This window comes from Pagrus pagrus (genome assembly GCF_965226575.1).
Source record: "Pagrus pagrus genome assembly, chromosome: 19".
Lineage (NCBI taxonomy): Eukaryota > Metazoa > Chordata > Actinopteri > Spariformes > Sparidae > Pagrus > Pagrus pagrus.
In genome coordinates this window covers 24,763,396-24,773,783 of record NC_140203.1, presented here as the reverse complement: position 1 = coordinate 24,773,783, position 10,388 = coordinate 24,763,396, and the positions used below count along the sequence as shown (strand labels likewise).

At 38.1% G+C, this 10,388-nt stretch overlaps 1 protein-coding gene across 1 annotated transcript; it reads left to right on the top strand.

Moving 5' to 3' along the window:
* The first annotated feature begins 536 nt into the window (after positions 1–536).
* Positions 537–7,557, top strand: ppp6c (protein phosphatase 6, catalytic subunit). The gene is made up of 7 exons (XM_084382802.1): positions 537–921; positions 2,620–2,715; positions 3,160–3,225; positions 3,537–3,678; positions 3,781–3,860; positions 5,789–5,998; positions 6,110–7,557. The coding sequence occupies exons 1-7, from the start codon at positions 847–849 to the stop codon at positions 6,356–6,358; spliced, it is 918 nt and encodes a 305-aa protein (XP_084238928.1). The 5' UTR covers positions 537–846; the 3' UTR covers positions 6,359–7,557.
* Positions 7,558–10,388: the final 2,831 nt, after the last annotated feature.

Sequence of the window (10,388 nt, the reverse complement as noted above, 5' to 3'; positions counted from 1 at the left end):
TACTACTTGGAACAAATAAGGAATTCGGAGTCCAGGTATGTCTAGACGTCCATGAAATCCACATATCTGCTCTTAAATCGGTTACATAACCAAGAAAGTTATTTTTCTGTCAGTGGAGGATACTCAAGTGTGTCCTCCAAAGTCAGCTGTCAGTTCATCTTAGTCCCACTTGTTGGTGGCAAATGTTTCCTGTCCTGTGCTCTGTCTCTTGGTCAGGTTTGCCCTCTGCTGTCAGGACTACAGTGAAATGTGAAATGCCACATGTCTGAATTGCAGGAACCGTTCGTTCACAGCATAAATATGACACGACTTAAAAATGACAATAAAAATACCAAAAGAACCAAAATAAATACAGAAACAAACAAATACAAATACACTTCCAAGACCATGTTTACGATAACACGTTATTGTGCAAGAGACACCTCTGCTGCTACACACTGGTTGTAGCAGCAGGGGGCGCTGTCACATTTGGCCTGCACGACAAACGCCAGTAAAGAGAGCGTTGAGTCGGCCGGAGGTACTGCCACTCTACTGTGACCTTCAGAGTAACGGCTTTTAAAAAGCCACTTTGTTTTTCAGAACATAGTACAAATTGAGTAACTGTGGTAAAAGATATTGAAATCACCGTGTGTCGCTTCGCTGATTTCAGCTGGGTGTTTTTCATTACTACGAGGCTGTTTCGTCCTTATAGATTTTTTTTATTTTGAAGGCTCTTACAGGATGTGATTAGTTGAGTTGACGGCCGTGATGTAACTTGAAGATGAAGGAGCGGCGAAGAGGAACAAGGAAAGGAACTTGCTAGCCGGCTAAGTACTTTAGCAATCTTCTGGCGTTAGCATTTTGATAATGGCGCCTTTAGATCTCGATAAGTACGTTGAAATAGCGAGACACTGCAAATACCTGCCGGAAAATGATCTAAAGGTGAGTTGAAGAAGCTGAAATCGTATCGTTAGGCTAAGGTTTGTTTATATCAGTGGACGCAAATGTGGTAACTGTACGAAGTTTGTTCAACAAGCGTGGCTAGTACCGTTAACTAAACTGCTAGCGTTAATTATTCCTCAGTGGTAGCAAAGATTGTTATTCATTGTATGCACATTTTACCAGCTTTACCGGTGTTAGCAAAGGCAGTTGAAAAGCTTCGTATGTACAGGAGCGTCAAAGAGGAAGCGGTAATGCTAAATGCTACTATAAGAGTTCAATGTTACGATGATGCGGACATGGGAAAACACAGCAGCGCAAACCAAACAGCAACCTATCGTCAGCAAGTTTCATAAGCAGGCTAGATATATCGTTAGCCGCTATAGCTACCCAGTCTCAAATGTTTAGTGCTCAGGCAACTATGTATATGTGCTTTCTACAAGAAAGCAAAACGGCTCATTTAGAAACCTGAATCTGCTTCCAAGAGCCTCAGAGCTAACGCTAATCTGTTACCTATCTGCTAACATCTCGTCCAGTCATCAGCAATTATATTTTGATGTCGTTAATACTGCTGTCATACAGCAGTCAAAACCAGCAGTAATTGCACCACCAGTTTATGACCTTTATTCAATAATTGTGCAATATAATGGGTCTGCAACTAGCAATTATTGCCATTGTCAATTATTTGCTCGATTATTCGATGAGTTGTTTCGACCATAAAAGGTTAGAAAATGTCAATCAGTGTTTCCCAAAGCCCTAGCTTGAATCAGATTGGGAAAAAAAAAATCTTAGAAAAAGTTGCCTAAACCGATTATTATTATTATTATTATTATTATTATTATTATTATTGATCAATGATTATCAATTTCTGATCAAACTTATATTTTTACAACTTTATATGGGGGTAAAGCAAAGTCAAGTTTACTGTAAACTAGGTTGCAATCTATTGAATCGAGTCTGACCTATATATTGTCAGCCTGTTATCAACAGATATATCCGTATTAGTGTTTATGTTGCCCAATATGTTTAGATATGAAACCTTTTTTATTTTAATGGAGAAAAATGCTTGCAATAATTGAGACTTATTACATTCCCCGTAAGTTTACTGTATCAGTGTACTGGGGACATTTTAGACATTAGATGTTATTGTTATCCTGACTCAGTAACATATATTGATTGATAACCATATTTTAGAGATTCCTGGGGAAAAAAAGTGTGTATCAACCGATATACCTATCAGGATTTTTCACTTCCTAATATCAGCATCAACACCAACCTTAAAGATTAAGTATAGATTGGGCTCCAGTTGTATTGTCAGCGGTAAATCTTGTTTTTACCCTACGTAGCCCCACAGCCACTGTGAGACTGGCACAGTCACTGTGGGGATGCTGGTTTGGAGGTAACTTAGACCCGTGAAGAACCGTATAAGCCACAGAATATTGGATTAATGATCTTTTTAGCTCTTTGACTTCAGATTGGCAGGCTTTTTGGGGCTAATACTTAGCTAAGCTTTCCTGAGCCATGTTCAACAAAAAAAAGGTTTAATATAAAAACGTATAAAACCTACGCAAAGCTCAACACATCTCATTTCTCATCATAGAGCAAAATATGCTTATGTTAGCTTGCAGTATTCCGCTGATATAATGCTGTATTGTAAGAGGGTGACTGAGACCTCTCACTAAAATCATGTTTATTTTTCAGAGACTATGTGATTATGTTTGTGATTTACTCCTGGAAGAATCAAATGTTCAGCCGGTCTCAACTCCAGTTACTGTTTGTGGAGATATTCATGGTCAGGTAGGTCCAACTGGTTTCTTGTTCTTGTTTGTCCTTTAAAAATGATTGAAATCTAGCCTGGACACTGTGATTACTGATATAGTCATTTCCTTTTTCTTGTTTCTTAAAATGCCTAAAAAAAGTCTCTGTATTTGTTTGCATTCCTAAAAGACATGCACAATATGAATGTAGTAGCAGGGGAAAAGATAAGTCACCATACATGTGAATTTCACAGCATATTGACTGATCAATTGATAAGTGACACCAAATATGTAACTAGGAATTTGATTACTAGATTGATAATTCTTCTAAACTTATTATGCTATAAAACAAGTATCCACATTGAATCAGTCTGTGTACAATTTGTCACAGTTGGAGTTTGTTTGATTTTTATTGCTGAAACTGTGGTACTTACAGCCATAGTCTATTTAAAACAAACTAACAAACCTTCATGTTCCTGTCTAGTTTTATGATCTTTGCGAGCTCTTCAGAACTGGAGGTCAAGTTCCAGACACAAATTACATTTTCATGGTAAGCAAGTTTTCTTTGTTTATGCGGCAACAGAATTGAATATGCACATCTGAAAGTAAGAAAGGCTTTTTGTAGTATAAAATACAAGTTTGGGTTAGAACATTATTTTTAAAATAATGCAAGTGAAATTATCAGTTATCTTATCACTATCATGCCATGAGAAGCAGGTAATTAATGGTTATTCTAAATCTTATTGTGCATCTCTTGATGCACTGTGTCCTGGAGTCAACTGAGCTGTGTTTTGAATGCATATATGGAGGCAGTTAAATGTGTTGGGGTCTCTGATGGTGTCTTCTTTTTTCACCTTTTAGGGAGACTTTGTAGACAGAGGATATTATAGCTTGGAGACATTTACACACCTGCTAGCTTTAAAAGCAAAATGGCCAGATCGTATCACACTTCTACGTGGAAACCACGAAAGCAGACAAATAACACAAGTGTATGGCTTTTATGGTAGGTACATGTGCCTCACTGTTACTGTTGATACATGCAGATGTTTTCTGTTTTAACCAGCCGATCAAACCAAGTTTCCATGTATGCTCTGCTTATTTTTAGATGAGTGCCAAACAAAATATGGAAATGCAAATGCCTGGCGGTATTGCACAAAAGTCTTTGACATGCTGACTGTGGCAGCTGTAAGTTCATTTATGTTTTTTCACATTGGTTGCATGATGCTATTTGCCTGTAGAACATAGTACTTGTTCATGGGTTTGGAGAGGCGGCTGACACACATACATGCATTCACTCATGCACACACAGCAACAAACAGACTTCAGGAACAGTATTTAGTGGACTTGGCAGGGGTGTCATTGTACACAGAAGTCACGGTTTGCTATGTACCTCAGTATAGGGGTCACGGTTTGGTAAAACAGGAAGAGAAGTAAGAAAATCCTAGATTTCTTTTCAGTTATTTAACTGACAGTTACCATGGCCACCAAGTATAGTACCACTTAAGATAGTTGGTACAGCCTCTAGGCAAAGCAAGTTTATTTATTTATTTATTTTACTTTTTGGCCTTTTCATGGTTTTATTAGATAGGACAGATGAAGAGCAAGGAAGGTTGATATGCAGCAATCCAGGACAAAGCCTCTGTTCATGGGACGCACACTCGACCAACTGAGCTATTGGGGCACCCTGGCAAAACAAGTTTTTTTTTATACAGCACTGTTCAGACACAAGGCATTACAAAGTGCTTTAAAAGGCCTATAGAAGTATATGTGAAGACATTGGAAATTAAAAAAAGTATTTAGACAAAAACAAAAGCAAAAAATTAGGTAAGTTATTTATCTAAGATGTTGGTAAGCCACGATAAACCGTAATGTTGTGAGCCCTGATTTAAATTAGCTTTAACTGAGCGCTAAACAGTTTTAGCAGATATCAGGTTCTCAGGAAGGTGGTCAACAGGTGGAGAGTAGAGAAACTAAATACTGCTTTACACTACTTCGTAGTGCATCAAACAGAAAGTGTTTCCTCTTTTTAACTGTTTATTTTCCCCCTTCTCTTTTTTTACAAAACAGAACGTTCCTTGACATAGGACCTCCCATCAAAAATAACCAATGATTTAATAACACAAATAAATAACTAACATAACATAACAAATTACATTTTACAAAGCGATGGACAATCTCAGCAGAGCAGGGTCAATTATATGGAAACATTTTCTATGGCATTCCATTATAACGCAGTTCTATTACAGCAACCCATATTGCTTAAACACCTAAATATAATGTAACACAGTTCCACCTCTGTGCAAAAGTGTTGATCTTCGTATGTAGGTTTGGTAAACTCTCACGAAGGTCATATTTTCATGCAAAGCTGATGTTAAATGTTATGTAAATGTCAATTGCTTTGGTAATTTGGTCTTTGCTCCTGTTTGCTTTCACATCTAGAGGCTGCTTTAAAACAGTGGTTTGAAACGGTTGGACTGCTGTCTTTGTTTTAGTTTTTTAGTTTAGTTTTTTTGTTTGTTTATTTGGTGACTGACACATCTGGGTGATGCCGTCTGTTATGCGTTAGCGTGTTTGATGTGTTCCCACTCACATTACACTGTTGAACAGTCGACACACTGTCCTCGTCCGATCCACCAATGCTAGTGGTTGGAAAACAACTTTCAGGTGAATTACTGCCACTAACTGAGTTGGAGTGTGGATCAGAACAATTATAATCTTGCTCATTGACATAAGCTTTCGCCATAGTGTGACAGTCAGACGTCTTCTTTGTATGACTGCATGCACCGGACCGTGACGGGTCAGGACGAATACATGCACAGTTACACCCCTAGTACTTGGTAAAGTAAAAATAAGTGTTGGCTGCAACTGAATGCTACCACCCCAAAAGTTGATTATTGTCTAAGCTGTCAGGGTTAGTCGCAGAATAGAGTGAGGTTTGCAAACCTCCATTTTGGTATATTCGATTTAGATAACTAACCCTAACCTTTATATTTGGTGTGTAGGTTTCTTAATTAATGATTTTTTTTTTTGTTTTTTTGCTAATATACAATATCAAACCCATCTTTCCTATCCCAAACTGCCTGATTTTGACATCTTTTAATCTCTAATCCCAGTTGATAGATGAGCAGGTCCTGTGTGTCCATGGTGGTCTTTCACCTGACATCAAGACTTTGGACCAGATCCGCACCATCGAACGCAACCAGGAGATTCCACACAAGGGGGCCTTCTGTGATCTTGTGTGGTCTGATCCAGAGGATGTGGACACCTGGGCTATAAGTCCACGAGGTGCAGGCTGGCTGTTTGGCTCCAAGGTTACTAATGAGGTACGCTCTGTTGCCAATATTTAAAATAAATCAGTGGAAAATTAGGGGAAAAAACATCTTTTGACCTGTAGCATCAGTTTTATGAAAGTAACGCTCACATTTTGTTTATAGTTTGTTCACATCAACAACCTGAAGCTCATCTGCCGTGCACATCAGCTAGTTCATGAAGGCTACAAGTTCATGTTTGACGAGAAGCTGGTGACCGTGTGGTCGGCGCCCAACTACTGCTACCGCTGTGGAAACATCGCATCCATCATGGTCTTCAAGGACGTCAACAGACGAGAGCCCAAGCTGTTCCGTGCCGTCCCTGACTCCGAGCGTGTCATACCTCCCCGAACAACCACCCCCTACTTCCTCTAAAGACAAGAGCCAGTTCTGTCTCCTCCCCGCCCTCTGGAGATCTCAACTCTCAAACGTATTTATATGCAACCTATTTTAAGAAATTCATGGGAGTTACATCCCTTTCAGGTCTACAGTATCTTGAGAAGCAAAAGGTTTCTTCCAAAGCTAGTCTGTTTGCACCACACTCACTTTGTTAGGAAAGAAACATCCCCTTCTATCCCTAATGAGAAACTGATACTTTGAAATGTCCTCATATTTTATTGATAAGAAAATGTAAAATGGCTTAATATTGATGTCATGTATCCCACTGAAGCAAATAAGCTGCCAATAATACACATTCAAATAAAGTGATTCACAGACAGGTGACAAATTAAAGGGAAAACTTGAATAAATTAAATGAGAAATGTAACAAACGGTGATGCGGTCATGCTGTTGGGGCATTTTGCTGACATGGTTTGGGTCCACTTGTCCCCTCAGAGGGAACGGTCACTGCAAATCAACACAAAGTTGTTCTGTGTGATCACCTTTATGCTGTGGTGAAACATTTCTATCCTGATGAATGAAAATGATGTGAATCACATGCCGTGACCTTCACAGTCAACACATCTCAATTGAATTGAACGCCTATGGGAGATTTGGATCGATGTGCTCTCCACCACCTTTATCAATATGCCAAATGAGGGAATTTCTTTGACACTTGGTGTTGATTTTTCCTTTACCTTGTCACCCGTCTGTATTATTTTTCTTTAAGTAGTTTGATCTCATTAGTTGCCTTTTTTAAGACTACTTTTCTCATTTCTGTTTGAACACCTCAGACCCACTGTATAAACAGCTGCTGAGCCCATCCTCTGCCTTAATTGGGGGTTTTAATTTTAAGCCTTATTTTTAGACTTTCTTATTAATTTATTGTTTTTAAAGTGTCCTGTTCTACAGACAGTATGTATTTGTATGGCAAATATCCACAAGTGTCTGTCTTAAAATGGCAATTACTTTTGCATTTTCTCATCACTATGTGTATGTGACTACTTTGACAGTGTGAAGAATTGTTGCTGCAACAGTGGCTTTGATAAGCAATATCATTTAAATTCGATTCTCAATTTTCCCGTGCAAGTGCATTTTCTTGACTAGCTCAGCTCCATAGTTGTATTTGTAGCAGAGGATGGTTTTATTTGACGTTCCCCTGTTTTGTAATTTCAATAAAACATTCATTAAAGTCTTTTGAAGAGTGGTCAATTCCATCACAAACCTATTGTTATAATGTAGTCCTAACCATTGGAAAATGTCAGCAAAGACAAAGGGAACACTCTGATCTGGCTAGAATGAAGAGGATCCAACCTGCATGGTTCATGGTTTTTAACTGGACCAAATGAAAACAAGCTGATGTGTAAGAATGCTTCAGGTGACAGAAAAGGGAAAAACAGGATAAGATGACTATCATCATGAGGGAACAGGCTTTACTGTTCCCATTTGAACCCAGTAGGTTTAAAGCATCTGCACGGCGTAGTCTAAACAATTGAATGTGTTCTACTTTGTATAACACTTTAAAAGAGATTTCCATTGAATTTCATGTGAGGCATGTAGACTATTAAGGTCAAGGCATCAATGTCCCTGTTGTATCCATTTTCAAATATTTAAGGGATATTTCAAGCCTGTGCTCTCAACCCCACCTGACTCTTCTGCACTCGGTTCAATCCAGTGGTGGAAAGTAACATTTACTCAAGTACTGTACAATTTTGAAGTACTTGATACTGCTACTCTACTCCTTTTCATTGGGAATTATTATTCTTTTTACAACCTAATCTATTTTTCAGATAGAGATTTTACATAAAAACATATGATCATCACATAGAACCACATGACTGGATAAATACATTGAGATATGTGGCTGCAAAAAGTGCTCCAAGTACTGTACATTGGGTAATAGCTATGAATGCATTTAAAAAAATAACAATATTAACCAATGTTTTTTTCACTGCCATTTCAAAACAGCAAATTAAGAACCATATAACACATATCACAATGACAGACATGAACCAAACATATTAAATAAATCAACAATAAACTATTGTAAATAACATTTAAAGTTGAAAGTGAGGCCAAGAATTTTTATGATAGACAATATCAGCATAACAAATGGGTCTAAGTTTTTTCTGAATTAGATGGAAAACACTGGACCAATAAATAATCCCCATATCAGTCAATATATATTATAATATTGTCTAAAAGTCACACATACAGTAATTTTCATGCATTGCTCATAATCTTATTAAGCACTTAAAGGGTAATTCAACCAGGTTTACACATTAAAGTGTATTTACAGGTGTTGGGGAGTACTACTACATATGTGAAAAAAGTAGTATTAAGCCTTTTGTGGCTCCAGAGGAAGCTGCATGTAATCTCATAAATTGCCTCCAGTGATGTCACTCAGTGGCCAGTTGCATTGTGGGTAATGTAGGTGCCAGGTTTTGAAAATCAGTCCATTGGTCTAGCATTGTCTTAGATTTCAAATATAACTAGATAATGAAAGCAAAGCCCATTCCTTCCAATGAGAATAGGAGTGTGATGTCATGCCCCTTCCGGTTTGCCTCATGGGACCTTATACCAGAAAAACTTTGGTATCGAATGGAGAGACAATGTTTTTTGATCATGTATGAATTGTGTCATGTACACACAATTGTGTCAACATATATGATGTTGGTCAAATTAAAAGATAATTTAATTTAACATTTCAATAAAGTCTCAGTTTGTCATCAAACTAATGAAATATCAGAATGTGAAAATACGTCATTTTAAAGATGACACAGCCAACAGTCTCGTTGGTAACGTTGTCTCGTTGAACGCTCACCAAAACCCGTAACTTAAACATTGTAGATGTATATTAGCAGCTCACACAACTGACCAACTCTCCTTTCACATAACTGCAGTTGTCAATATGAGCAGATTTATTGTGATTTTAAATTTTAATTCTGTGCCAAGTTGGCGACCATGTTGGTGTTGTGTTGAGCGAGACAATGTAGTTCACTGAGCGCTTTAACACAAAACTAGATACTTATCTTTAGTTACGAGAAACTGCAACTTTATTGACTTCGAAAATTATTTTTTAAATTCACAAACATCATATGTGTGATTCATGACACAACTCAAAAGATTATTTGTCCCTCCCCATTATCTACTGTACAATTTTTCCTAAATTATCATCCATTGGTGCAAACCAGAAGGGGCGTCACTTTGGCTCTCTATTGCTTGTTGGGTGCTTGGGTGCAAATAGCAAGTTAACCACTGAGTGACATCACTGTAGGCAGTATATCAGATTACATGCAGCTTCCTCTGGAGCCACAAAGGGCGTTAAACTATCATTTTCACATAGTACTGCCCAACACCTGATTTCTACAAGAAAGGTCAGAGCCACCTGTATTTGCTCAGGAGACTGTTTTATTACCTGGTGATGGTCAGGGTCATCTTTTACGCTGTAGTGTGCTGGGACAGCAGGGTGAAGTCAGCTGATGCCAACAGCCTCAGTAAACTCATCAGAAACGCTGATTCTGTCCTGGGAGTGAAGCTGGTTTATTTGCTGGAGGTGTCAGCGAGGAGGATGCAGAGAAAACTACTGAGTATTATGGACAATGCCTCTCACCCCCTGCATTCCACCCTGGAGTCATATCAGAGGACCTGATTCTCAGTCCAGGGACTGAGACCACCAAGCAGCACCACAGAACACCACAAGAGGTCTTTTCTACCAGTGGCCATCAAACTGTACAACTCCACCCCCTTCTGTGGGAAGAACAGCTGACACAAAGGACACTAACTACAATGATACAAATCTTATCTGTGCACTATCACTTTTGTCAACATGTGCAATACTACTTTTCATTATCATTACATTGATTATCAGATGCAGTATTACTTATTTTTTACTACCTTCAATATCACTGCCAGTTTTACTTTCAATTTCATTGTCAATACTACTTTTTTCTGTTTTAGTTTATTTTTAGTTTACTCTTGTACTTAACTTACTTCTATTGTTATTGTTATTGTTATTGTGTTGTAT

What these genes read in the sequence shown, in the direction of transcription:
- ppp6c (XM_084382802.1), top strand. Translation starts at nt 847, where the DNA reads ATGGCGCCTTTAGATCTCGATAAGTACGTTGAAATAGCGAGACACTGC. An exon ending in ACACAAATTACATTTTCATG is followed by an intron (nt 3,226 to 3,536) that starts GTAAGCAAGTTT and finishes TTCACCTTTTAG; the next exon opens with GGAGACTTTGTAGACAGAGG. An exon ending in ACATGCTGACTGTGGCAGCT is followed by an intron (nt 3,861 to 5,788) that starts GTAAGTTCATTT and finishes CTCTAATCCCAG; the next exon opens with TTGATAGATGAGCAGGTCCT.